A 27,356-nucleotide genomic window follows, 5' to 3' on the forward strand; every position below is an offset into this window, starting at 1 on the left:
TCAATGTGATTAAAATATCCGATAACTCAATCCTTTTTCTATTTGTGTCAATTGTTTGTAGTGAGTAGACTTTTTTTTTTTTTTAAATATAGGTGGCTGAAGCCTAAGACTTACAACATGAAGATACTAGCTTCTGCCACAGCTGACTTCTCAAATCTCCTACCTGGAGTGACACAAACCTGAGCCTTTCTGTTGGAAGTTACAGGAAAGGACTCGTGCTGTAGTCTGCCTCTCTGCTTATTCTTAAAAACATACTTTATTACTGTGAATTAATGGCAGGGTTCAGAGGTTACAGATGCTCAGAAAAGAATACAGCCTACTTAGACAGAGTTCAAATACTGAAGATGTCTGAGTTGTCTTTGAAAACCTCCCACTGCAAATGTTGCTCTGTCACTCTGAAATCCCACAAGATGTAGGTCATACACTATATATACGATTAATTCTCAGTGTCACAGTTAATATTTTCAGTAAAGGGAAAATTACTTTAATTAGTTCTCTGTGGATAGTAGTATCTATGGGTAGATCCTTACTTATGCTCCTCCTCTGGAGAGCTGGCCTTTTAAAGGAACTAGCTGATGCAAACAAGAAGATAGTTATGTCCCTAAGGAACAGTGCAGCTCTAAAAGCAATATCTCAGAACTGAGCCTTGACCAGTAGTTTGGAATCTGCTCCATTGCTTGGACTGCATTTGAACCAGAAGGTTAGTGACTGGTTCCTAGAATGATAGTGTGAAACATTCTGTCCCATAGGAAGGGACATTCATTTTTCATTCACTATTAGTTTAGGCAGAGCACCTGCATTCTTAAAATAGAGCCCTAAAGAAAGTCAAGGCACTAAAATGATCAAAAAAGCTTAAAGAACAAGACACTTTTCTGCTTGCAGTAATTTGAAACATCAAAATAAACATAAATCAACTTACAATAATGTTTAGACTATGCAGACTGTCAAATTGAGTCACTTACAAACCAAGTTTCCTTCCTGATTTACACCTTAGCTTCAAGTGATTATTTTAAAGTGGTTTGTTCACGTTTTTGCAGTAAATTACAGTAAGGACAAAAGTACAATAGCCAGTTTCTGATTCTCATCCAGCAGCTAACACTACAATGTTTTGGATTGTGATACTGCCAGGGAAGGCTTATTTTAAAAACAACCAAGCACCTTCAATCTGCTGCAATGTTGTAACATTTCCATGAGATCTAGCTTTTATATTTTGTATAATTTGGTCCGAGAATGGCCCTTAAACAATCTCCAAATAAGACAGAGATAAATTTCAGAATTTTTGCACTTTAATTTTCAAATATCCAAACAACTCATAATTCCAGTTTTCTCCCTCTAATGTTCACACTGGTTTTCCTTGAAATGTCAGGGCTATTTCCAGGAGCTCTTTACCCAGTTTTTCCTGCTTTCCTCCCAAAGTGAACTCTGCAGACAGCTCCCTGAAGGTCACACAGATCCGGCGATGCTCAATGTGCTTGCGGTAAATTGCATGTTTCCACTTATAGCGTGCATCTCCATACAGCACAATCAGGGATCTCCTAGGTAAGAGAATGTCTACAGTAACTTCTTTGTATGGAATAAGTCTTGCGGGAGATGAGTGGTCAATATCCCAACTGTCCAAATTTTCACATGCTGATGTGGGAGTAAGGTTGTTTGATTTATGGTTCTGAGAAGCTTGAGGTGAGGCAGAGTGATTTGATGCCCCACTTACCTGACTGTGAGTGGCAAATAACTGGAGACTCTCTTCTGAATCACAAGACATGGACAACACAGTTTTTGAGAGCATGTTTAAACTAACCAGTCGCTCCCCCCAAAGCCACCAGTCATCAAAGTGTGGGTCAATGGCAGAACCTCTTTCAGGTAGATAGTCCAGGTTACATTGCTCAACAGGAAAGAAATCCTCTAGCATAGAATGAGCTTTCATTCGCTGCACAATCTCCTGGCTAAAACTGGGCAAGCCAATGAAACCACCAGCTTTCAGCTTCTTTTTCTTAAAGTTCACTTTGGGCCCATAGTCCTGTTGAAAAGGAAAACCAGATGATGTTAAATAAAAATCTTGGGCATGCTTTTCTAGGGAGGCACTACCCTCTGGACAAACTGAGAAGCCCTAGATCTCTTGGGTTCTATTCCCATCTTTACCAGTAACTTACTGGTGCAAGTCATATTCTGATAATATGACCCCATGAAAGTCATAATACTCTTGTATTCAGTTTTCCTGTTTATGGACACTGATGTGATATGAGGTTGTATTTGAATGTGCACTATCAAGTGTGATTCATTATAACAATCACAAATGCACTCTTGAGAGAACATAAGAACGGCCATACTGGGTCAGACCAAAGGTCCATCTAGCCCAGTACCCTGTCCTCCGACAGTGGCCAGTGCTAGGTGCCCCAGAGGGAATGACCAGAACAGGGAATCATTAAGTGATCCATCCCCTGTCTCCCACTCCCTGCTTCTGGCAAACAGAGGCTAGGGACACCACCCCTGCCCATCCTGGCTAATTTCAAATACAATTATGTTTTTGTTATTTCAGAAAGAATCAATTTAATGAAAACATTAAACCTAAAGCATGATTTTTGTTAACTGAAGAAATAATCTCCTTCCCCAGACGGAGTTAGAAATAAGCATATTTCTGGAATCGGACCTGCTTCCTTCGGCCAGACTGCGATAGTTTCCAGTCATCTTGATCCATCAGCTGAACCATCTCAGATTCCTCGTCTTGATTTATAAACTCCTCCAGCAAGAATACTCCTGGAAATGGAAATGCCCAGCCAACAAACTCTGAGCATTCATTTCCTACAGCTAAACCTGCTGCTGGACAGTAAGTGAAGTTACCCTTTTCCTGCGGAAATAAGAAAGGACACAGCACAATAAGACACTGCCGTGATGTCTGTTGTTATAGCATTGCAACAGGTAATGTATGCATAAGACTGCGGTAGAGTTAACCAGTTATACTGTTTGTCTTCATGAAAATGTCTCCCTCCTTTTATAATTGCATCTTTGCAATGCAGGTTAATACCTTTCTTTAACAGTGACATCTATAGTACAAGACACCACTGGAGGAAAAATAACAAGCTGTGCATTCTTAAAACACAGTGTATATTTGAGGGATTATTGCCTCTCTCCCATCCCTCAGTGCTCCAGGTTGCAGCCAACTTCACTGGGGCAAAAAGTGCTGGATTCCCTACAAAACCAAAGGCACCTCTACCAATGCTGCTGGTTCAAGGAACAGAATCCTATGCTTTAAAAATGGATCCACTGTCTAGTGCACTAGCCACTGGGCTGCCCTAATAACTATTTTGTATGTCTTTTCTGCCTCGAGGTGAGATGTAAGCAACTGACTCCTGGGTGTGGGCTGGTCAACCGGGGTGCTCCAATTGTATGACTAACAAGTCTTTTTCGATCCATTTGACACAGGCCTAAACAGGAAGTGATCCAGATCAGGCTTGACGGTGCCCCCTCTCTAAGTTGAAGCAACATGGACTGCTCTGGCTAGAGGAGATGCCTTCTGAAGCTCCTTAGCATCACTCCTAATCAGGTAGAGATCAATGTCATGCTCTCCAGGCCTGGGTGTTGCCTGAAGCTATCTCCAATACCATCACCCTATGCCCTGGAAATGCCAAGGGCAGGGGCTGTCCTTGTGCAGTTTCCTCCACCGGTAGGAGCAGAGGAGGGCAGGGGCCTGGGAGCTGCTGATTTAATAGATACTCCCCCATGCACCCCTTAGCCTCTCCCTCTAAGGAATGGGGGGAATGCAAAACCCTTCCAGGTAGGGGGAGGCAGACAACAGACCCCTCTGCTGCTCTCTGTTCCCTTGGGGTAGCAAGGGGGAAAGAGGCCTTGGGCTCCATGAGGCTGAAAGAAGGCAATCTCTGGGCCTGTCCCCACGGTGGGGTGACCAGACAGCAAGTGTGAAGTGGGGGGGGGGGGGGGGGGTGGCACTAGGAGTCTACATAAGATAATCCCCAAATATATAAAATCGGGACATCTAGTCACCCTACTACACTGCCTCTAAACCCCCCACCCCACTACCCCCCCATTCTGCCCTTGCCCCTTCCATTGTCTCCCCCCCCATTCTGCCCCATCCCTCCCTGCCCCCCCACCAGCGCCCCTCTGTCCCCCCCGCTGCCCCCTCCCGGCCCCTCCCCCCGCTACCTGCGGGGGCGGAGCGGCCAGCGCGGGCCCCTCGCAGAGCAGGCAGGAGCGGATCCCCTTGCAGCCGCAGGCGGGCCCCGCGCCCCCGCCGCCGCCGCCGCCTCCCCGCGCCTCCATCCCGCGGGGCAGGCCCCGCCCGGCCCCGGATCGCCGCCCGCCGGGCTCTGCGCTCCCGGCTCCGCAGCGGCGGCAGGGCCCAGCGCGGCCCGCACGCGGCCCCGGCGGCAGGTGAGCGAGTGGCGGGGCGGGGGGGCGGGCGGGCGGACGGGGGGAGGGGACCCGCGGCGGGGGGAGGGACACCAGGGCTCCCCGGCCCGGCTCCGGCAGGCCCAGAGCCGCTCCGTCCGCCCCTGCGCGGAACTCGCTTTCCCAGCAGTCTCCGGGACGGCCGGCCAAGCTAGCGGGCCACGCTCGGCCGCGGGGGATGCTGGGAGTTGTAGTCCCCCCATTTCCGGCCTTAGCCGCCCCTCGGCACCTACTCCCGTCCCTGCCCCTGGGGCCAGGGCCCGGCTCTGCCCAACTCCAGCTCGGGCAGGGCCGGCCTGGGTCACGGGGGCTCCCTCCCCCCAACATCGCAGGCCTGGCCCGGAGCCAGGGCCGGCCTGGCACACGGGGGCGGGGGTTGACCCCCATCCCCACCCCCAACACGCAGGCAGGGTTGGCATGAGACATTTTGCGGGGGGATTGACCCCATCCCCAACCTCGCAGGCCTGGCCCGGAGCCAGGGCCGGCCTGGCACACGGGGGCTCTCCCCCTTCCCGTCCCCCCCACATCGCAGGTAGGGCTGTGAGCCTGGGCCGGCCTAGAACATGGGGTTTCTGGCAGCCCTCCATGCTTCGGGCAGGGCTCCGAGTCAGGACTGAGCTGGTACATGGGGACGTGCCCATGGAGGCTCTGCACCCCCAGACCCACCCGGGAACTGGACTGGACCAGAACACAACACAGTCACAGCCGTGTTAACACACAATGTGGTAACGTGCCCCGCTCTGCAACTGGACCAGATCACAGCGATCTGGACTCAGCGCTCTGTCTCAGAACACGGCACCGTAACTGGACCAGAACCTGCCGATTCGGACACAGCCATATTGCCCAGAACATGGCAATGCCACATTTCGCTGGAGCTGGACCAGGACACAGCAACATGACAAAACACAGCAATGTAATCCTGAGTTGGAACTGACCTGGGCAGGGTGACCGGGTCGCAGCCACATGACCCATAACATAACAGCACAATCCCACGCGGGAACTGGGCCAGACCAGACCACGGCGACCCGGTCACAGCCACGTGACATGGCAACACAATCCTATGCCAGAACTGGATTGAAACGGTGACTCAGTCACAACCACATGAACCTTAACATGGCAAAGCAATCCGGATCGAGACCTGGATTGGAACATAGCCACGCAACCCTGTGTTAGAACTGAACCGGAACACCCCAACTTGGTCACAGCAACATGATCAACAACATGGCAACACAAACCTTTGTTGGAACTGGACCAGAACGCAGTTACATGGTCACAGCCATGCAACCCATAACATGGCAACGCAGTGACAGCCACTCAGACGTGGCCTGTAACATACTAACGCAATACAGCCCTGAGCCAGAACCGGACCAGAACACAGCAACAGTCACGGCCAGGCAGCCTGTAACGTGGCAAAGCAACCCTAAGCCAGAACCAGAACACCGTGACATGGTCATAGCCACATGGCCCATAATGTGGCAACACAACCTTGAGCCAGAATATGGCAATGTGGACACGGCGATACTGTGATAGTATAGTGACCTAATCCATAATGGTGATGTGTTGCTGAGCCAGGACTGGAGGAGAATTTGGTGATGCAGCCCTTATCGCTGTTCTGATCCAGAAGCAACTTAGAACACAGCAATGCAGTCCATTACACAGTGACACAGCCCGGATGCAGAGCTGGCCTAGAACGTGGTATTTGAGTCATAACATAGTGTTGGCACCTTTGAGCCAGAACAGGCCAAGGATGTGTCCCTGAGTGAGTGCTAGTCCAGAACGTGGCTGTGTGAAACATGACTGTGACGTGGCCTGTAATGTGACGCAAAGTCTGTAATACAGTCACTATAATCTGCTCTGTAACTCAGTGGTGACAGAGCCCCTATATGTGAGATGGTCCATGGTATGGCCCCAGTGTCACCCATAATGTGGCCCATGACGGTGTGACACAGCTGTGTCTGAGACATCAGCAGAGTTTCTAACATGGTGACATGGCTCATAACTCTGCTGTGCCTGCACTGATTTTAGCTTGTAACTGTTTGGACTCTTATAATTGACGTGGGGGTTTATGGGAGGCTTGAATATATCAGTATGTAGGGGTCTGATCCTGGAACTCAACTCCCACTGACTGCCCTGGGAGATGAAGGGGGTTCTGCAGCTTGCTGGATCAGGCCATAAATGGTCACTGATGAAATTGTCAGGTTTAATGCTTTTAATTCTTGGATAAAATGGGAAAATTATTATTTGAAATGAGTCTCCCTGCAGTTGAGCCTGCAAAGCCTTTATTTAAACAAAAGAAACAATGCAACAGTGTTGGTCCCAAACAGACCTTACAGCTGACTGTAGCAAGTCTTCTTCAGCAAGACAAGTGACTGCTCAGGGCCCACATACTCTTATCAACTTGCAGCCTAATCTCTGTTCCAACAATGGGACTAGAAGGCAGGTCATGATCATGGCCTAATAGCTTTTTTTGTACTCCCTTTAGGACTAGGGCTGGAAAGAAAGCTAAACCAAGGCCCAGTATCCCCAACAGCAGTTCCATAAGGCTGTTCTGGCACTGGACATAGTGTTTTTAAGTAACAGAATATGTGTCGTGTCCCCTTTCCACAGCAATGTGTTTCCTAATAACCTACAATATTGCTATTAACATTTCTGTCCCCTGTGAGGAATCAGTGCCCATCAAAGGTGATGGACGTTATCATTTGTACCTTCTCTCCCTTTGAATAGGGGAATCAGCTAGTTAGTCCAGTTTTGCAAAATTTTAGGAATTGCCAGACTGGATCCAGCTAGTGGTGTCTGTAGTCCAGTATCCTATCCAGTGGGCAGTAACACTTGCGTCAGAGGAAGAAACCTTGCTGTAGGCAGGTATTGTTTATTATTTGTATTGTGGTAGCGTCTAAGAGTCCTAGTCATGGACTGGGCCCTTTTGTGCTAGGTGCTGTACAAACACAGAACTAAAATGTGTACAATCTAGGGTACAACTCACCTGTAAGGAGTAACTTCTTTTAATGGGTGAGTAAAATATCACTAGTGTTTTTATTATCATTATTGCAGTCAGGGCAGGTGAAGTGGAATATGGTTGTTTTGCAAGGCTGGGTTACTAATATCACCCAGTGATGTCAGCTTTATCAACAGGGTAGTTGCACCATAACTTTTTTTTCTTTCTCTTGCTGGGACACAGTTTTAAAGGATTCCCCCTAATTCCTGTTTCTTTCACCAGGAAGGTTCCAAGAAGACAGTCTACGGCTCACGGCTTTGTGCTTCCAGGAAAGGGGCGGAAATTAAAAATGTCAAAAGTTACTACAGAGCTTCTTTTGGAAAGAGCGGTTCCAAGATCTACTAGGCTACGAAAGATTGAGACTCTGAAGTAAGTGCAAACCAGATTCTCATCAAATTCCAGTTGAATCCAACCTGGGCTATACCCCCCTTTTTTTTCCTTCTTTAAATAGTGTTGTTGGAATATGAAATAACTAGGGCTGTCAAGCGATTAAAAAAAAATTAATCATGATTAATCACACTGTTAAACAATAATAGAATACCATTTATTTAAATATTTTTGGATGTTTTCTACATTTTCAAGTACATTGATTTCAATTACAAAACAGAATACAAAGGGTACAGTGCTCACTTTATATTTATTTTTTTATTACAAGTATTTGCACTGTAAAAAAACAAAAAAAATTAGTATTTTTCAATTCACCTAATACTAGTACTTTAGTGCTATCTCTTATCATGAAAATTGAACTTGCAAATTTAGAATTATGTACAGAAAATAACTGCATTCGAAAATAAAACAATGTAAAACTTTAGAGCCTGCAAGTCCACTCAGTCTTATTTCTTGTTCAGCCAATCACTCAGACAAACAAGTTTGTGTACATTTGCAGGAGATAATGCTGCCCGCTTTTTGTTTACAATGCCACTTGAAAATGAGAACAGGCGTTCTCATGGCACTGTTGTAGCCGGCGTTGCAAGTTATTTACGTGCCAGATGCGCTAAAGATTAATATGTCCCTTCATGTTTCAACCACCATTCCAGCGGACGTATGTCCATGCTGATGACGGGTTCTGATCAATAACAATCCAAAGCAGTGCGCACCAACTCATGTTCATTTTCATTATCTGAGTCAGATGCCACCAGTAGAAGGTTGATTTTCTTTTTTGTTGGTTCAGGCTCTGTAGTTTGCTCATTGGAGTGTTGCTCTTTTAAGACTTTTAAAAGCCTGCTCCACACCTCGTCCCTCTCAGAGTTTGGAAGGTGCTTCAGATTCTTAAACCTTGGGTCGAGCGCTGTAGCTATCTTTCGAAATCTCACTTTGGTACCTTCTTTGCTTTTTGTCAAATCTGCAGTGAAAATGTTCTTAAAATGAACAACATGTGCTGGATCATCATCCGAGACGGCTATAACATGAAATATATGGCAGAATGTGTGTAAATCAGAGCAGGGAACATAAAACTCTCCCCCAAGGAGTTCAGTCACAAACTTAATTAATGCATTATTCTTTTAACAAGCGCCATCAGCATGGAAGCATGTCTTCTGGAATGGTTGCTGGAGCATGAAGGCGCATACGAATGTTTAGCATATCTGGCACGTAAATAGTTTACAATGCCGGCTACAAAAGTGCCGTGCAAATTCCTGTTCTCACTTTCTGGTGACATTGTAAATAAGAAGAGGGCAGCATTATCTCCTGTAAATGTAAACAAATTTGTTTGTCTTAGCGATTGTCTAAACAAGAAGTAGGACTGAGTGGACTTGTAGGCTCTGAAGTTTTACATTGTTTTGTTTTTGAGTGAAGTTATGTAACAAAAAAGGTCTATATTTGTAAGTTGCACTTTCAGGACACAGAGATTGCACTACAGTACTTGTATGAGGTGAATTGAAAAAGAGTATTTCTTTTATCTTTCACAGTAGAAATATTTGTAATCAAGAATAATATACGCTTTGATTTCAGTTACAATGTAGAAAAAGATCCAAAATATTTAATAAATTTCAATTGGTATTCTATTGTTTAACTGTGCAATTAATCACAATTAATTTTTTTGAGTTAATCACATGAGCTAACGGCGATTAATCGACAGCCCTAGAAATAACACACATACGTTATAAAATATGGAATACTTGATAGTGTGATAGATACCGGGGCTTTATCAGCACTGTAGGGTTGAATGGGCAAGAATTAGATAGTCATATTATCTGCAGTTGCAAGATCTGAACCACCATGTCAATTCTGCATATGCCATATATTTTACTGGAGAACTGTTTAAGGAGGGCTGACTTCTGATCTCCTTACATTAAATAGCACTTTCCTCCATTGTCTTTAATGGGAACCACTCAAGGAGTAAGGTGCTACTTGCTGTGAGTAAGGGGATCAGAATCTGGACTGTAATGTAAAGGTTTAACCAGACCAGTCTGACCTCAATTCTCATGATATGTCAGGTGGGAAAGGTCCTCTGTCCCCTTAGAAAGAGAATTTCCCATTTCTCCAATGGGATGAATCACCTGGTTGTTTTTTTTAGGACCAGTTGGTCACAACTTCCTTAAACTTCTGTTTGTTCTAGGGCTTGTAGGTGGAATTCCACATCGGAATCCTTTTACAGCATGCTTTTATTTATTTGTTTGCTTTATTCTATTTTATTTATTGAAAGTAAAACATAATTTATTTTTCTGAAAGTTAGTCAGTTGTTTGAAAACTGCCCAGGGGCTGATCCCAGGCAAGATGATTTAGTGGTTAGAGAGGGAAGTGCTTTGAGGTGCATGAATTATATAGTGTATCCTGTGTGTCTGGCCGCCGTGTATGTGATGTAAATGGATACAAGAGAGACAGTCTGATGAGAAAATAACTCGGCTATGTTATTCCTCTTTTGGAAATAGTGTTCCAGAAGTCAAGTGTAGACTCTGAAAGATGTGAACTCAAAGAATTCAGCAACAGAGATGCATCAAAATGGCTAGTTATAATTGTTATCACGATAGGATAGGGAATAGTTTTCATAGGAACAACAACTTGTTTTGTAGTGAGCCACTGACTGCATGGCCTGGCAATTAAGATACAGTCATTCCACTGTTTATTTTCAGTGAATTGGGAGTGTCACAAATGGCTGTGTTTTCTCAGTAAGCAACAGGTGCAGGTTTTGCCTGTAGGTGTTAGCAATGGTTACTGTTCACCCACCACACTTGTGGTTACACTTAACAACTCTCTCCTTGCCGCCTTCAGATTTGTGCTTGAAACATGCAGCACTACATTCAAAAGTTAATGTAGGGTCAGCAAGATTTACTCAGCAAGTTTTGCCTGAGTGAGAAGTGCAGCAGAATGAGACTTGATGTCCATTAAAAGTCAGATGTGTCCACCTTTGCCCGTACCTTTGGGGAACCGGAGACAGCATGTTTTGTTTTTGTTTTGTTTCAGCTTATCCAAGCTGCAGTTAAAGACCGGAGACTTGGACCCACGGTTGTTTTCCCGTCTGAGACATCTGCAAAATCTTGATCTCTCTGATAATCTGTTGGACAAACTACCTGCTAATCTAAGCCTGCCAGACCTGCGTGTCCTAAACTGCAGTAACAACCAACTGGAAGATGTGACTGTCCTGAAGCAGTTTCCGCTGCTGGAGGAGCTAAACTATGAAAACAATGTGTACCTGACAGTGAGTGATACGGTTTCCATCCTTATGTGATCAGCAGTTTATTGACTGGAACGTAAATAATAATAGTACCTTATATCGCACTCCTGAGCAGTAGATCTCAAAGTGCTTTACAAAGGAGGTCCAGTAGCATTATCTCTACTGTACAGACGAGGAAACTGATGCACACAGAAGGCCCAGGGTCACCCAGCATGCCAGTGACAGCCAGGTCTCCTGTGTCCCAGACCAGTGCTCTAGTCATTAGGCCAGCTACAGGAAACTTCCCACCTAGGGCTGCTTGTTCAGGGTGCTCTAACATCACTCCTCTGTGCAACGCTTTGAAGATGGAAAGCGCTATGGAAGTGCTAAGTGTGAAAGGGATCTTGGGGACCACAAAAGCCCTTTTGCTACTTTGTACTCCACATAACACTGCAGACTTGCTACAGCTGTGGGAGAGCAAGGGAGGTCATCAACAGAAGAGTTAACTGAGTTCTACATACAGAAGCAAATTCTGCCAGCTATCATTCCTGCACAACTCTCTGGTGTAGCTACTGGCAGAGATTTTAGTTCTGGTGATGTATGAACAGGAAAGAGCCCGACTTGACTTTCAGACCCCAGGTTGAGTTTGCAGGGCTGGCAATCAGGAAAAAACTTGTACTTGTAAATGGAGCATATTGATTGGGAAGTCTTGTATTGTGCTAAATGATTTTAGGTGCCCATTGTGGAATAAATGTATTCAATTCCCTCCTGGTGGATTTGTAATTTAAAAACAAACAGTAATTATTTGTTCAAGGGAATGTCATACACGTGTTACCATAACTCAAACTTCTATCTGTTTTCTAGACCAATGATGACTATAAGGTCATGTTTCTTTTACAAAATCTTCGGCTACTCAATGGCAAGGATGTAACCAAATTAGCTAATCATGTGAGAGTTGTCAACAGCCGAGAGCTGACCAGCAAGGTAAGATGTGTAATGTTTCCGCATGCATGCCTAAGAAATAGCTTAGACTTACAGTAGAACCTCAGAGTTACAAATGTCTCGGGAATGTAGGTTGTTCGTAACTCTCAACAAAACGTTTTAGTTCTTTCAAAAGTTTACAACTGAACATTGACTTAATATTGGTTTGAAACTTAACTATGCAGAAGACAATGCTGCTTTTAACCATCTTAATTTAAATGAAACAAGCACTTTGTCAAATCTTTTTTTTTTTTTTTAACTTTCCCTTTATTGTTTTAGTATTTTACATTTAACACAGTACTGTATTTGCTTTTTTGGGGGTCTCTGCTGCTGCCTGATTGCATACTTACGGTTACAAATGAGGTGTGTGGTTGACTGGTCAGTTCGTAACTCAGAGGCTCTACAGTAGATACAATGCAATAATGAAGTTAACCTCTCAGACACTGTCCTCCACTTTGCCATTGAAACTATGCTGGCAGCAGGCGTGTTTAAATACGGTAGCACAGTTTCATCTGCAGTGTGAACAGTCCTTGTAAATACTTCAGAGTCCCCTTCACTGGCCTCCTGTTCTTTGAAACCAATTCATGATTGCTCTCCTGGTTTTCGTTAATCTCCTTACACTCACTCCACCCAGCCTTTGTGACCATCCACTGCCCCCAGTTTAAACCAGCATGCTCAGCACTACAAGACATGGCCCCTGATTCTGGGATTCTCAGCAACACCTGTATAGCAGCTCTGCTGGTGTATAAGGGCTGCAAACCTGACAGATCTTCCCACCTGGAATTCCCCTTTGTGCAGGGCGGATTTGACAGCCCTGCATTAGATCCCCTTGCAGCCCGTAGTAAATGGGATTGGCTGAGATGTGTGTCAGGGGCCTTCAGCTTTTCTGGGCTTACTGCAACAACCCATAAGTGTGTGGTTCTCAGTCTTTCCAGACTAATGTACCCCTTTCAGTAGTGTGATTGGTCTTGTGTCACATCACTTAAAACTACTTGCTTACACAATCAGACCTAAAAATACGAGTGTCCCGTGAGTAAAGATACTATGTAAATATATAATTTATTTGTAGATGCTTCCAGGGTGCCTCTTTTTAACACATACGTGTTCTTTAAAGTTAAAACACAAATGCAAAATGTGTTAACAAATCCTCCTCCCCTTCCCAAATGAGCTGAGATCGTATACAAGCACCTGATCACGTACATTTCAAACAGAACAGTGTCTGGGCCCGGGGGTTGGCCATTTCTGGAGCAGTTTTAGTAGGGAGCCTTCTGATTTCCATGAAGCATCCAGTTCAGTGAACCAGATCTCTCTGCCTAGGTCACAGCTCACTGGGAGAGGCACTTCCGAAGCCAACTCCCTGAGAAGTATTCAGCCGAGCATGTGATGTTCATCAGGAAAAAGTTTCTGAAGTCTGCACAAACCCACGTCATATATGGACCCAGCTCCCTCGGTGAATTTACCCGATGGAGGGTAAGTGTCTGATCTTTCTGAGCTGCCTGACGCCAGGATTCGGCAGCTTCGTTTTGTGGACCCATAAGGTTAAACTGCTCTAATGATTTCCGGTAAGGGGGGCTCCTGCAAATGACAGTATCAGTCTTTGGTTTTCGTTGCCAATTAGCTGTGGCTGTTATACAAGAACCAGCAATAAATTCCATTCCGGATGGAGTGATGGTCTTTACTGTCTTTGTTTTCTACTCACCAGTAGTTAAGGTACTCATAGTAATTAATTATTAGAAATACGGTAGTCATTGCAAGTGGCAAATGATTTTAATGGGAACCACTGTGTAGTCACTGCTCATTTTGCACAGCTCCCATTAAAGCTAATGGCAGCTGTGTGCAATATACCCTTTTGTTTGAGTATTTTGTCTGCATGTGCCCTGGACTTCCATGTGTTCTTTGTCTAGCTTTATTGCTTTTGCATTCCTTCCTCAGATGACCCCATTGGCATCAGTAACAGAGTGGGGTGCCCGGTCCACGTGGCACAGACATACCCAGTAAAACAAAACAAGTATAGGCAGACGTCCTACGTGGAGGTTAAGATTGCAGTCAAACAGGCTTGTATTTCACCACATGTTGCAGAACTCTGCTGTGCTGATGCAGAAAAATTCACCCTAATCTCTCATTTCTGCCTGCGCACTTTGATCTCCCAGGTCACCAGTATCTGTCACTTGCCATTCACGGTATCCAGGGGCTCCACTTGGTCAATGAGTTGAATTGTTGCTTGGATGCACTGGTTTCAATTGGCTAATAACTGGTTTCAATTGGCTATCTTTTCATTGTGTCACCAGTATTTCTTCCGGGCTCACTGTATTGCCAAGCACCTGCTCCTTTCTCTGACTCTAAAAAGAGCTGTCTTTGACCCTGGTTGCTAGCAGCCTCAGCAGAGAGGCCATACACTGAATGAGGCTAAATTCCAACCTCCTAGCAGTGGTCCCTCCAGATCAGGAATGAGGCACAGGAGGGTGGCAGCATGGGGCATCTTGCACTGCTGCTTCCCATCCTGGACGAATTCTGTGACTAAAGAGAGGGCTTGAGTCTCCCCACCTGTCAGCCCAGGGTCCTTCCACCAGCCAGTAAGTGCACACAAAATATCTAACGGAAGCAAAAACATCCTCCCCTATTACAAAGTGTAGTTGCATAGTTGAGTCAGGATGTTCTTGTTCTTTGTCCTCCATTAAGTGATGCCTTTTAAAAATGTCCTTGCAATGCTAGGTGAAAATGATTGCGGAGGAGTTGCTGGCATCCATGCAGGGACAGGAAGAGAACACACATCCTGAAACACAAGAAAGGATGGAGGATGATGATGAGACGACGACAGAAAACCCCAGAGAGGTGGGAGACGATGATATTGCGCAGGTAAGGATTCTCCAGGGGATTCTTCTAGATAAGACCCCCTTGGTTTTTTAAAAAGAATACTGCATTAAAGAGTAGGGTCCATGCACAACTGCTTCCAGTTAGGTTTTACACATTGCATTGAGGTCAGCGTTATGATCTTGCTCTAGCAAACCTGCATGGAAGTAGTATATTTCTCTACTAAGGATTCCCCAGCCAGGCGATCTTAGCAGATCCAGTTGTAACTTCATCAGGGAAGTAAAGACAGCTCATTCCATCTAAGTTTTTACTTTCATCCAGAAGGATCTTAAAGTCCTCTACAAAATTAATGCTGCTGTTGTTAATTATTTGTATTCGGGTAGTGCCTTAAAGACTCCAGCCTGAGATCAAGGCCCCTTCGTGATTGGTGATGTATATGTATATAGTGAGAGACTGTCCATGCTCCGAAGAGCTTACAACCTAAACAAAGGGGGAATAGAGGCACAGCAGGTCAGTGGCAGAAACAGGAGTAGAATCCAGGTCTCCTGGCTGCCTCTCCGTTAATACAGGGATTGCTTCACCCACCACTGAAATGCAGCCACCTCTGGGATGATATGCAGCAGCTGCATGCTGGCTTTCAGAAATCCTAATTGAAACTGTGAGGTCAGGGGTTGGTTTTGTTAACTTTTTTTTTTAATTGCTTTTCTTACAAATTCAACAATACTCATCAGTTGCATCCAGAACTTACCTTTCTGTAACTCAGGCAGCACCTCAGGGTTTATCCAATTTAAAAAACCTTGCAAGCTAGTCCCACCTTCATCTGGTGCCAGCTTTAAGTTTTCCCAGGAATGTGAAGGCAGGGTTAATATCCTAGAGCACAAGACTCTGACTTTCATAGGAGAGCCAAAATATTGGCTGGATAATGTCCTGCTTGTTCCACTGTTCCTTGGGGAAAAGATATTTTTAATGAAATTAACTAAGGTGGCACATGCCCAAGATGTTGGGGTTGTTTTGGGGCTGCCCCATCACTGCACTTGGCTTCTTTGACTTGGTGTTAAGCTCTGTAAGCACAATTCTCCTGTTCCTTATCTTCGTGTGAATCCAAAGTGACTCCCTTGGAGTCAGCAGAGTGACACAGGTGAAGCAAGTGAGAGGAGAATCAGGCCCTTTCTGTATGTTGTTCGTTGGTCATCTGTAGCTTGCTGGCCTATACGAGCTCTTCAGATGTGGATCTGTCTGATTTAGGAGCCCAGCCTCTGTAGGCATTTAAGGGAATCAGTTTTGGGGTAAAGACTTTCTCTGAATTACAAGCTGTCTGTATGCTGGCTGGGGAAGGAAACAACCCAGTACATTGCCAGTGTGTCTTGTAGGTCACATTAATCCACAGCAAGAGAAGAGGGAATCACTCAACAGCAGGATCTGCGAGCAAAAGGCCACGGTCCCAGTGTAACACTGATGAGGAAGTAGTGCTTAGTCCCAGAAAGTCCAGCCATTCACAGGATGACCCAACTCCTGATAGACCAAGAGCATCAAACCAACAGGCAAAGGTGGCCGAAGAGACTCACAGGAATGGAGAACAGCCTCCGAAAGGACAAAGCCACAGAAGATCTAGCCAGTTGACGGAGGAGCAGAAAAGCCAGGATCAGGACAAAAGGGTTCTGACCATAACCCCTGTCAAGAACCTGGAAGACAAGGTACATTGATCATTTTCCTTTGGGGTTGGTTTTTGGCCTCTTGGGCATACAGAGAGGATCCACATTCAGATAGGGGGATGGGAAGGTTCTGCTCTTTCAAGGCATCCTAACAACTCACGCAGCTTTCTCTGATGCACAGTTGACCGCATGTATTGGGGGGTGGGGATTGCCTTTCTCTGGAGCATGAGGTTTGGCCACAGCTGGAGATGGGACACTGGTTGGGGTGGCCCAGCGCTCTGAGGTAGTACAGAAAATCCTCTTTCCTAGAAGTGTGGCTGCTCTGCCTTGCTCACATGCTCAGAGTCAAACTGATCACCAGATTTGGGGCTGGGAAGGGATTTTCCCCTGGTCAGATTGCAAGGGGGGTTGCAATTTTAACCCTCATTTAAATTGGCAGGCAGGAAACCTTGATTTAAATCATCTGTTGTAATTGTGTTTTGCATTTGTACTTTTTAGTTATTTTAGCCTGTTCAGGGGTGTGAATTTCTTTAAAATTTGGCAGCAAATACTAATTTTTGTATTTAAATTATTTTAATAGATTATAATAAGTTTAGGCCTTAACATAGATTGTCAATTTCAAATTTAATTTTAAAGAAGTTTATTTAAAAAAAAAATCTGGATTGCATTTAAATTTTAAAAAATCTTTTTTTTTTTTTTTAAATAATTGATTTTTATCTACCCTGCCAGATGGGCACGGAGCTTGGGTTTTTTCACCTTCCTCTGCAGCATGGTGCTGGGATCATTTGGGTATATCCCACTTAATCAGTTGAACTGCTTTGGTTTAACTCAAGTTATTGGGCTCAATATAGGGGTAAAATGTAATGGTCTGTGTTATAGCCACGGTCAGACTAGATGATCTGCTGGTCCCTTCTGGCCTTAAACTCTATGAATCTGTGACACTGATTCATTCCAGATTTGGGATCAGTGTATGTGCTCGGCTCCCAGGCATGTGGAGGAAAGGCAGCAAGGGGGAAGAAATCCCAGTGCCAGCTGTGTAAAGTCACCAGCTTGTTGGAATTTCTTTTTCTAAAGTTACCGTAGAGTTGGTGGATTTGTCACGTATATGAGCGAAAAGCATTTTGTGAGGCAGAGCCTTGCTTGAAGAATGCTAAATGGTTTTTGGATAGTTCGTGTACAGAGGACACTGCCCACTGCTTTGTGTTACTTCAGTCTCCCCTTGCACTGAAGCACCAGCAAGCAGCTGCAGCGAGCTGTGCTGGCTTAGCTGAACAAGGGAGGACTCTCTCACTATGGGGTGTTCTGATGCAACCCCTCTTCCTGGTGTAGGAAGCCTCCCTGGGAGGAAGGAGGCAGAGCTGGATTGTGTCTGTGCCCCACTGATCCCTGCCTAGCAGAGCAACCCCTTGGTGCCATAAACATGTGGAAATAAATTAAAGCAGCCCTGAAACTGCTCTAACATACAGCAGGAACTGGCCCATTTCTCAGCCAGTCCCAGGATCAGTGGAGCATAATTGTGGCACAAAGTCACCTTTCCGCCCAACTTGGATATAGTGCAACATCGGAGCCCTTGTCTTCAAAACCCTAACAGACTATAGCCAGGCTACCTAAGGGAATGCCTTGCTGCCTGGAACACTTCATGTCCAGACACTGTTAAGGATTTGGAAAGTAGAGAAGCCCAGTGAGAGAGAGGGTTGGCACTGGGTCGGAGGCCATGGGACACCCCACAGGAGGGAGATAGAATGCAGCCTCTAGTCTGATCCCCTTCAGAATCTGGTGCAGACCTCCCAAAGGTTGAGATGCTGACTAGGTGTATAACACACCAGTACAAGCAGCTGAGACCTATGTATGAAAGAGCCGATCCCTTTTATAGGAAGTATTCTGCCCTTTTCTTTACACTGTATTTCAACTCCTAGCTGCAGTTACTAGGGCTATGTAAACACCTAAGATCCATCTGCCTCTTGATCTAGTCACTGGTGTCCTGTTTAAACAAGCCCTTGGAGAAGAAGGCTTCTGATCTTCTATTCCTGTTAGCGGCACGTGTTTTCTAACTGCAAGGTTTATTGCAGGAGGTTATCAGTTTGGAGCCATTGCACTTTCTTCAGTGTCACAGTAAAGGCAACAGCCGGGAGGATTTTAAAACGCAGCTCTGGTCCTGTGTCTTCGAGCCGCCGTTGGATTCTGGGACGAGGAAAGGTGAGTTTGTTCGAAGGCACCTGGAGAGCACTTTGCAGTTGGCCGGCTTCACAGAATGACTCCACAAACCCTTTGGCGAAGGGTCTGGTGGGTATGATGCCCAACTGACTCATGTTTTAGACCCCTCCACTTTCAAGCGGTAGTTTCCACTGCTACCTACTTATATTTTTGACTATAAAATAAATCAGGATTCTTTTCTAGTTTGTGTGTGTGAATTTTGCGTCAAGTTAACCTCCCTAGAGATGCCAGGCCACAGGATAGTTCCGGTACCGCACAGACAGTGGGAGCCTGAGGTAACAGAGAGGTGATTATGATTAGTATAATCAGCAGAGATCTAATTACAAGCCCCGGCATTTCTTACCAGTTCTTTTCATCTTTCAGACCCTGTAGTGAGCACCTCCAGAACCATGGCCACCTGTGGAGGGGAATCTGTTTGTCTTATCGACTGCGAGACTGGAATAGTGCTGAAAAAGTATAAAGTGCCTGCGGAGGTAGGAGCGTGAGTACAGTGTTAAAACAGCCTGTTAGAAGGGTGGACAGGAGAGAGATCACTAGATCATCACCTGTTTGGTTCACTCCCTCTGGGGCATCTGGCATTGGCCACTGTCGGCAGACAGGATACTGGACTGGATGGACCTTTGGTCTGACCCAGTCTGGCCGTTCTTATGTTATGACAGGTTGTAAAATGATGGGTACAGATGGAAAATGTCATTTGAGGATCTGGAAAATAATAATATGGGCTAAAACTTAGCGACCCCACTTGTAGGCTGCTGAATCTGCTTCACAGCGTAGAAGGATCCATGCCCTGCTTTTGCAGTTTGTTTCTTCCCGTTAAGTTTGGTCTGACATGTATGGCCCCTGATTGAATATTTATGTCATTTCAAAATGCGGCTTCTCACTAGTTCCCTAGATTGCTATCTAATCTGTGACCTCACAGCCATCCTCCTGTGTTAGTTTCACAAATTCTCACCTCTCTCTGTCCTAGGAGTTCTTCACCGTTGCATGGACAACTCTGACCATGGTAACTAATGACGGTCGGAAAAAAAAACATAATATCCTGGCCGCAGCCGGAAGAAGAGGAATTGTAAAGCTGATTCATGTATCGGCTGATTTCTGCTATGGAGAGATAAAGGCTCACAAAAAGCCCATTGCTACAGCCTGCTTCAGCCCAACCTGTGAGACACACCTCTTTAGTAAGTCTCCAGTTCTGGATTTCTCTAGTAGCCGGGAAAAGGCCTTGCTTCCCAATAAAGAAGCATTTTGTGGTCATTAGTGTTGGAGCAGGTATTGGTAGGTGGGAATTGATGTGGAGGAGTGTTGAAACGCACATGGAGCACATGTACCTCACTGGGGTGTGTGGTACAAGTTTCCCCTCAGTGTCTAGCCACAGAGGATATGAGTTGTCATAAAAATAAAGGGAAGGGTAACCACCTTTCCGGATACAGTGCTATAAAATCCCTCCTGGCCAGAGGCAAAACCCTTTCACCTGTAAAGGGTTAAGAAGCTAAGATAACGTCGCTGGCACCTGACCAAAATGACCAATGAGCAGACAAGATACTTTCAAATCGGGAGCCGGGAGGGGGGAGGCAAAGGGTCTGTCTGTCAGCGTGATGCTTTTGCCAGGAACAGATCAGGAATGCAGTCTCAGAAGTTCTGTTAGTTAGTAAGTAATCTAGCTAGAAATAAGTTAGATTTCCTTTTGTTTAATGGCTGGTAAATAAGCTGTGCTGGATGGAATGTATATTCCTGTTTTTGTGTCTTTTTGTAACTTAAGGTTTTGCCTAGAGGGATTCTCTATGTTTTGAATCTGATTACCCTGTAAGGTATTTACCATCCTGATTTTTACAGAGGTGATTCTTTTACCTTTTCTTTAATTCTTCTGAATTAAAGAACCTGATAGATTTTTTCATTGTTCTTAAGATCCAAGGGTTTGGGTCTGTGTTCACCTGTACAAATTGGTGAGGATTTTTATTAAGCCTTCCCCAGGAAAGGGGGGTGTAGGGCTTGGGGGGATATTTTGGGGGAAAACGTCTCCAAGTGGGCTCTTTGCCTGTTCTTTGTTTAACACGCTTGGTGGTGGCAGCATAGGGTTCAAGGACAAGGCAAAGTTTGTACCTTGGGGAATTTTTTAACCTAAGCTGGTAAGAATAAGCTTAGGGGGTCTTTCATGCAGGTCCCCACATCTGTACCCTAGAGTTCAGAGTGGGGAAGGAACCTTGACATGAGTTGTTACAGCCTTCAGCTATAGAGCCTTGAGACTTTCGCCCCAGTGGTAGCAGCTCTGGCTTTTGGCTCTAGAGGTCCACAGCGTCTTGCCCGTGAGGGCGGCCATCACACAGAGACCACATAAAACCCCAACCATTTCCATGCCAAGGAGTAAGGAGGGTCAGACCAGGCTGCATCTTGTGGGTCAGAAGTTGTGACTCAGTCCCCATGTCAAATGAGTGCGCTTACCCTGGGCTGCTTGATTTCTTCAGATCAATGACGTTTGTGCCTTTACTTGTTAAATAAATTTAGTGACCTCTGATTTTACTCACTCTTACAAATGACTTTATTCAGGGTCAGATCCTGACATTGAGGAGAGTTTTGCCTGGGTAGAGAGAGTGGTGCTCAGTGAGCAGCCAGTAATAACCATTGGGTTACAAGTTACCATTGTATTGTCTGTCCAGTAATGAATCCTAGAATATCAGGGTTGGAAGGGACCTCAGGAGGTCATCTAGTTCCACCCCCTACTCAAAGCAGGACCAATCACCACCTAAATCAACCCTTCTTTTTTTTGCATTCCATACCTTCTGTCAGTGCCACGTGAATCATGAAGGCCTAAACTTTCAGAAGCATCCGCTAACATTGGAATCTTCCAGTTCTGGGTGCCCAACTTCTGGAAGCATCCAAAACTAATGGACATGTCTCAAAAGTACGCTCAAGAATTTAAAAACAAGAGCCTAGCCAGCCCAGTAGATAGGTACCCTATCTGATTATCATTCTCAGCTGAGGGGGACTTTCACCTGGAGAATTGTTCTGAGTTGAACCATAGGGACATGGAATGGAGGAAGGGCCATTTTAGTTTGTAGAGTTGTGGGGGTTTTTTTGCAGGGGTTAACAGTTGTTCCCTAAAGGACTGTCTGGTGGCCAGGTAGTGGCAGTTTGAGGGCAGTCGTTTGGCTGGGGTCTGAGTTATTTTCTGAATAATCTATTGGAAATGTACCACATAGCTCTCAGTGCCAAAGAAGATTTTAAAATCTTTTGTACTTGGTGCCTAGCGTCCACAGTGGGAGGTTCTATGACGATTAATAACCTATGTGGAATGAACTGGTGGGTCGCAGTCCATTGGGACAAGTAACCAAAACAACACTGCCTGGACTGGCACTAATTGATGCTCTTATTGGCCTTCTCAGAGGCCTGGAAAACAAACTTCCCTTTCACCCTTCGAAGTGCTCCCTTGAGAAGACAGATTTGGTATGGGGGAAGCTTGCGCTGTGGATGAAGGGCCCCAGAGCTAGCAAGCTGGCACTCTTCACCAGCAGTAAATTCACACACGAGAGGGCTTTCCTTTCCCAAGTTTAAAAAAATATTCCAAACCATATGTTTTTAATGGCTTGGCTGCTTTGTTAGCTGGACCAAAGCCCATATGGCTGATGCTGTGTTAATGGCCTCACACATGACACAGCCATGCAATGTCATGGCATGTGATCCAGGGGGAATTTTTAAGTGGAGCAAAAAGAAAAGATGGCAAGTAATGGTCTGTAACTACCTGGTACCATTTTTTGTCCCCCACAGCTGCATCCTATGACAAAAGAATTGGCCTCTGGGATATTGGGGTTCCGGATTGTGACTACAACTTCAAAGCAAGGTAAGTGTTCAGAAACAAGCTGCACTCAGTTAAATTCTCCCGAGAAGCAACTGTTACAGGAAGTTGGACTAAATGTCTGTTTTATTTGCCAGCCAACTAATGGTGCTGGAAGTTGCCTCTATTCCATTACGGATGGCCCTGGTCCCATCCTGCCCAGATCAGTTCCTGCTGGCTGGTTGTGAAGAAGGTTGCTTTGCTTGGGATATTAGACTGGACAAGCCACAGAAGAGCAGGTAAGAACCATGGGCCTGGGACACAAATTCACTTTCCACAACCATAAGTGTTCTGAGGGTTTTGGGATTTTGATTATAGAAGGCTGAGATGAGGAAAACCTATTAATCTGTGGATATAATTCCCGAGCTCTTACAAGATGGTGGACCACAGCAAGAGGTATAGAGAGCAGTTATTTAGCATGTATGATGCTCAGACCTCTGAAGCCCCAAAGCACAAGGTTTCACCTGGCTCTCACCAGGCTAGTTACTCTTCAGAGGGTGACACCAACAGTCCTGAGTCTTCCCAGATCTGCCCTCCCTAACTACCAGACACTCGAACTGCTCCCCTCTGGTTTGTCACTCCAAAGGCATGAAATCAGCCCCGTTATCAATTCACTTTGGCACCCACATTCCTAGCACAACAGAGACCTGTTTGGGATAAAAATAGACAAAAAGTTCATTTACTAGAAAAACCACAGATTCAGAGATGAAATAGTTAAGGGAAAGCAAAGAGAGACAAATAACAAAGACTTAACCTCAGGCTTTCCACTTCCACATTAAATAATGTCCCTTTCCTAAAACAATTTACGTATTGCCTTTGAACAGGTTCCCCCAGTACCCCGTAGCTCTAGGGGGATCCAGGTTTCACAGACAGCTTCCTGCCTCAAAGCTGTCCCTCAGTTTCCAGATTTAAAAAAACCCCTCAGACACAAGTTTACTTTTAAAAGACTCCCCTCCCCTTTTTTCCCCCCTTTTAGTCCAGGGTGACTCATGTTTACTCAGCATGTAAACTTGACAGCTCGGTTGGCTGGATGGCTTTCCATTAACTCCAATGCTTCACCCGTTGTCTCTTCCTGACTGGACAGTGGGTCATTACTTGGAGCCAGTTTCTTGAAAATACCTGGCTTGGGAGGTGCCCCTCCCTGCTGGGAGATGTAGTTGACATTGTAGTGCAGGTATGTATACGTCTCTCGTAAAAACCATCAAGTTCTGCACATTACGGGCTTTCATAAAAGACCTTACTCAAGACACTTTGATAGTACAATAATACTGTACGCAATCAGTCGCTTCAGCTGCTCATTGTTGGGCGTTTAAAATCTTCTGTTCTCCCCCTGGAGTGTCAGCACCTGATTATCACAGCATAACAGGAAGCCTATTTCTTGGCACAGCTAAAACTAGCTAGCATTAGGGAATGATCCTGCCTGGGCACCGAGAAGGGCTCGATGACAGGCTATATTTCCATCACTGTCTAGTTTAACAGGTCACTTGGAGATGATGTTTGTTCATTCGGTAGCTGACCACTGTTTAACTTCCAATTTTTCATCAGGCCTTTTGAAGTGGCGTTCCAGTTTCCTAATGATGAGGGAGAAGAGACAGCTTCCCACAGAGTGGATGGACTGGCCTTTTTGAACAAGGATGTTGTGGGTAGGTATGAACTCGGATAGTTGCCTCTTAGTTGGAGGCAGATTGCCATAAACAGTTACGTGGGGTGTAGGAAGTAAGTCATGCTGGTCTCAGGAAGACTGAAACAACTTTAATTGTGTATCACAGCTGTGGCTGTGAACATTTTAGCAGGTTTTATGATGTTTGGGCTGGAACTACATACTGTGAAATGTTATATTCCTAATATAAGGAGGAGCTTTTCCCCCTCTAGTCATTCCAGGCAGATGGCTTGTACTTGCTTTGCGTGTTGAATGGAACTGGAGAGAATGCTTTCCTGGTTCAGGGACCCTAACTCCCACCCTGAAATGTGGCAGGGTTTGGCTCTATGGGCCTGTCCACACAGGGACATTTGCGCACAGTAAGCTGGGGTGTGAACTTACCACACACTAAACTCCCTGTGTGGACGCTCACACTAAGTAACTGTGCATTTTAAAGCTACACGGCCTGAGGCACTTTTAGTGCACAGTAAGATTGTCCATACAGGGAGTTAGTGCACAGCAAGGTAGGGTGTGAATTTACTGCTCTAACTTCTCAGTGTAGACAACCCTTTTTAGTAGCCAGCAGCATCCCAGGCCCCACTAGCTCCAGAGTCCTTGGGTGCTGCTTTAAACTACTCTGGGGTGGGAAATCAAGTTTAATTCTTCCTTTAGCCTCACACTGTCAATCTGCTTAAGACAAGTATGGCTAGAAAGGTCCCTCAGCTATCACCACTAATGGTGAGCATGTTACTGTCAGAAAGGCAGTATTTAAAGAGGGATGGGTGTTTTGAAATAAATGTGTCTGAATATTTTAGGACATTCATTCCTAATACGCTGTTGGTTTTCTCTCTCTCCTCCAGTTTCTAAGAGTTCTAAGACAGGGTCTATATACTTATGGAGCTGGAGCCAGTCGTTCGAGGCACAGGGGAAATCTTGTCAGAGAACACGACCTGCACTTATTCTAGCAGAACTGGAGTGGTCAACAACAGACCTGCCCTACCTTACTCTCAGCACCTGTCCAGGTAAGCCCACTTTTATAGCTAACAATGCAGAAGGCTGGACTCAAGAAGCTACTATTGGGGAAGGACGTGAAAGGTACAAGTTGTTCTTTTAATAGATCTTGCCATTTCTGCTTTACTTACCTGATTCCTTGGGCAGGGTAAGGATTTTATATCCAACCTTGCTGCCTCTGTAAAATGTTAATATCTACCTCAGAGGGCTGGTCGGAGCGTAGTTTATGAACGGCTGAAATGAGGGGTGCTCTTTAAGTGCTTACAGGTGGACAGCATGGTAGAATTTGTGCTGCATTTCAAACTGGTGGTAGAACTTCCCCCCGGCACTCCTAATAGTGACAAATTTCTGGGAGGAACCTGAATCTTAAAATAACCCACATACTTTCCCCTCCTAGTGCAGCACTTTGAAAGGAGAAAGAGCTCTTGCTGAGCTGTCTGCTGGAGGCACCCAACTGAGGACACTAGCAACGCAAGACTAATGTTAACAACTTTATTTCAGCCAAAATGGTCATAAAAACACACCAGCTTGAGCCCAAAGTCCACTCAGCACCTCCTTAGTATGATACAACAAATGATTAGAGTTGAATTTTGTAAGGCTGGTTTACTTAACACTCTGCAGCAATTAAGAATGGGATACATTTCATCTGGAAGGTGACATTATACTGGGCTCTGTGCCACCAGAAATGTCAACCCTGCACTGGTTCCTTTGCTCTTGCAGCAGCAGAGTATGTGTTCTGTGGCGATGAAAAGGGAAGTGTGTGGATGTACAATCTCAGCAAGCACTCTTCAGCCTGGAGGGCCTCCAAGGGAAAATGCTCAGAGAACAGAATAGCTCCCACGCAGGTAGGCCTTGGCCTTTTATATTGAACTATATTCCCTATCAGTGAGGCTGTGCAAACAGGAGGCATAAGACAAATTACTTAAAGTTGTTACTCCCATCTGCTAAACAGCACCTTAAATATCTCAGATGACTCTTTTTTTAAAATTCAGACTCTTCAATTTAATTCTAAAAGGGTCTGTTAAGAATTAGCAGGGAACTAAAATGTGTGGTAAATCTGCTTTTTCCAAGCTCTTGGATAGCAGGTGAGAAGCCTTTCAGTGCAAATTGTTATCTAGTTTTCAGAGCTGGTGGTGAAAAAACTGATTCTCCCCTTCTCTAACAGGGCTCTCTCTGCATTACCTACTGTCTTTACTCCATTAACTCAGGTTTTGGTACACATTGGTTTAACCCTAAAGCTGTTGAGAGGCAATCATCTAATTTTTTCTTGAAAATCTGCGTGGAGAAACATTGGTCAACCCAGAAGTTCTCTACCCTAGCTTACATCTCCAATTGCCTAATAATACTGTATGAAGGATTTACTGTCCTAGATCGGAGTTGTATACTCCTAATGACTGAGGCCCTAATTGTCAGCATGTAGGTGACTCTTCTAGACTACTGATGTTGCATGCTGTTAGCCAACAGCTACTCCACAACCTTAACCAGTTGCGGTAAGATTATACCCTCCCCCAGTGAAGACTTGGGCTTTGCACAGACTGTACGTTACCTTTCCTTTCTAAACAGAGGTAAACCCCAACCAAGACTTACTTTGTATAAGCTTTTCTGAACTAAATCTGTTCTCTTGCTAGATTCTTGAGTGGCCAGAGCTTCGAGCAAATGGGGAGCTGCTGACTGAAGTCTTAATAAACAATGTGGTGACAGACCCTACTTTCACTTACCTTATTGCTTTAACTGGCGTAAATATAGCAGCTGTATGGAAGAAAACATAGCTTGTTCATTATGGAAAACTTCATTCCTGTGATGTTTTGAAATAGTGCAGTATTAGTGATTGTTTCCAAGAGTAACCATGAAGTTTTCTAAACCAGCCCTTATCATGCAAGAGAGAGAACGCAAAGGGACTTGGCCCACATCCTGTCATTGACAATACCCACTTTCTTTTACTGTGAGTTTTCACAATTTTGTGTATTTGTTTTATAGAAATATGATACTTAATAAAATGTAATACCTGTTAACTTGGTAGTGAAGAGATGACTTCTGGGGATGGGAGGGAATGCTGCTACAGATGTAGGAGGGGTACAGGAATATATTAGCCACCAGTTAATCTTGTTCTGGAAGTACAGCTACTAAGCCCAATACTGCATGGTGAAAAAGCAGTCACTTTTTAACACGCTCCACGCTACAAAATAAAGTGGAGAACTACCCAGCTGTTAAGTTTCATGGGGTCTTACCTCTGT

At 45.0% G+C, this 27,356-nt stretch overlaps 2 protein-coding genes across 9 annotated transcripts; one reads left to right on the forward strand and one right to left on the reverse strand.

The window, feature by feature from the left end:
- Window positions 1-1,268: 1,268 nt before the first annotated feature.
- ALKBH4 (alkB homolog 4, lysine demethylase) lies at window positions 1,269-4,290 on the reverse strand. Its single transcript, XM_037880818.2, has 3 exons — window positions 4,156-4,290; window positions 2,645-2,842; window positions 1,269-2,014 (listed from the first exon to the last, which is right to left on the reverse strand). Exons 1-3 carry the CDS (start codon window positions 4,270-4,272, stop codon window positions 1,340-1,342), a joined length of 990 nt encoding a protein of 329 aa, XP_037736746.1. The 5' UTR covers window positions 4,273-4,290; the 3' UTR covers window positions 1,269-1,339.
- Window positions 3,436-27,134, forward strand: LRWD1 (leucine rich repeats and WD repeat domain containing 1). Of its 8 annotated transcripts, none has more exons than XM_037880816.2 (16): window positions 3,436-3,538; window positions 7,619-7,765; window positions 10,799-11,033; window positions 11,853-11,972; window positions 13,287-13,439; window positions 14,682-14,825; window positions 16,151-16,474; window positions 18,502-18,628; window positions 19,010-19,119; window positions 19,614-19,821; window positions 22,406-22,478; window positions 22,571-22,711; window positions 24,018-24,115; window positions 24,972-25,133; window positions 25,843-25,967; window positions 26,751-27,134. In XM_037880816.2, exons 2-16 carry the CDS (start codon window positions 7,686-7,688, stop codon window positions 26,889-26,891), a joined length of 2,241 nt encoding a protein of 746 aa, XP_037736744.1. In that variant the 5' UTR covers window positions 3,436-3,538; window positions 7,619-7,685; the 3' UTR covers window positions 26,892-27,134. The 8 variants fall into 8 exon arrangements, with proteins under 8 accessions (XP_037736744.1, XP_037736743.1, XP_043387006.1 ...); XM_037880815.1 differs by lacking the exon at window positions 3,436-3,538 and adding an exon at window positions 4,253-4,383; XM_043531067.1 differs by lacking the exon at window positions 3,436-3,538 and adding an exon at window positions 4,262-4,383 and having other exon boundaries at window positions 7,623-7,765.
- The last annotated feature ends 222 nt before the right edge of the window (window positions 27,135-27,356 follow it).

This window comes from Chelonia mydas, chromosome 17, assembly GCF_015237465.2.
Source record: "Chelonia mydas isolate rCheMyd1 chromosome 17, rCheMyd1.pri.v2, whole genome shotgun sequence".
NCBI lineage: Eukaryota > Metazoa > Chordata > Testudines > Cheloniidae > Chelonia > Chelonia mydas.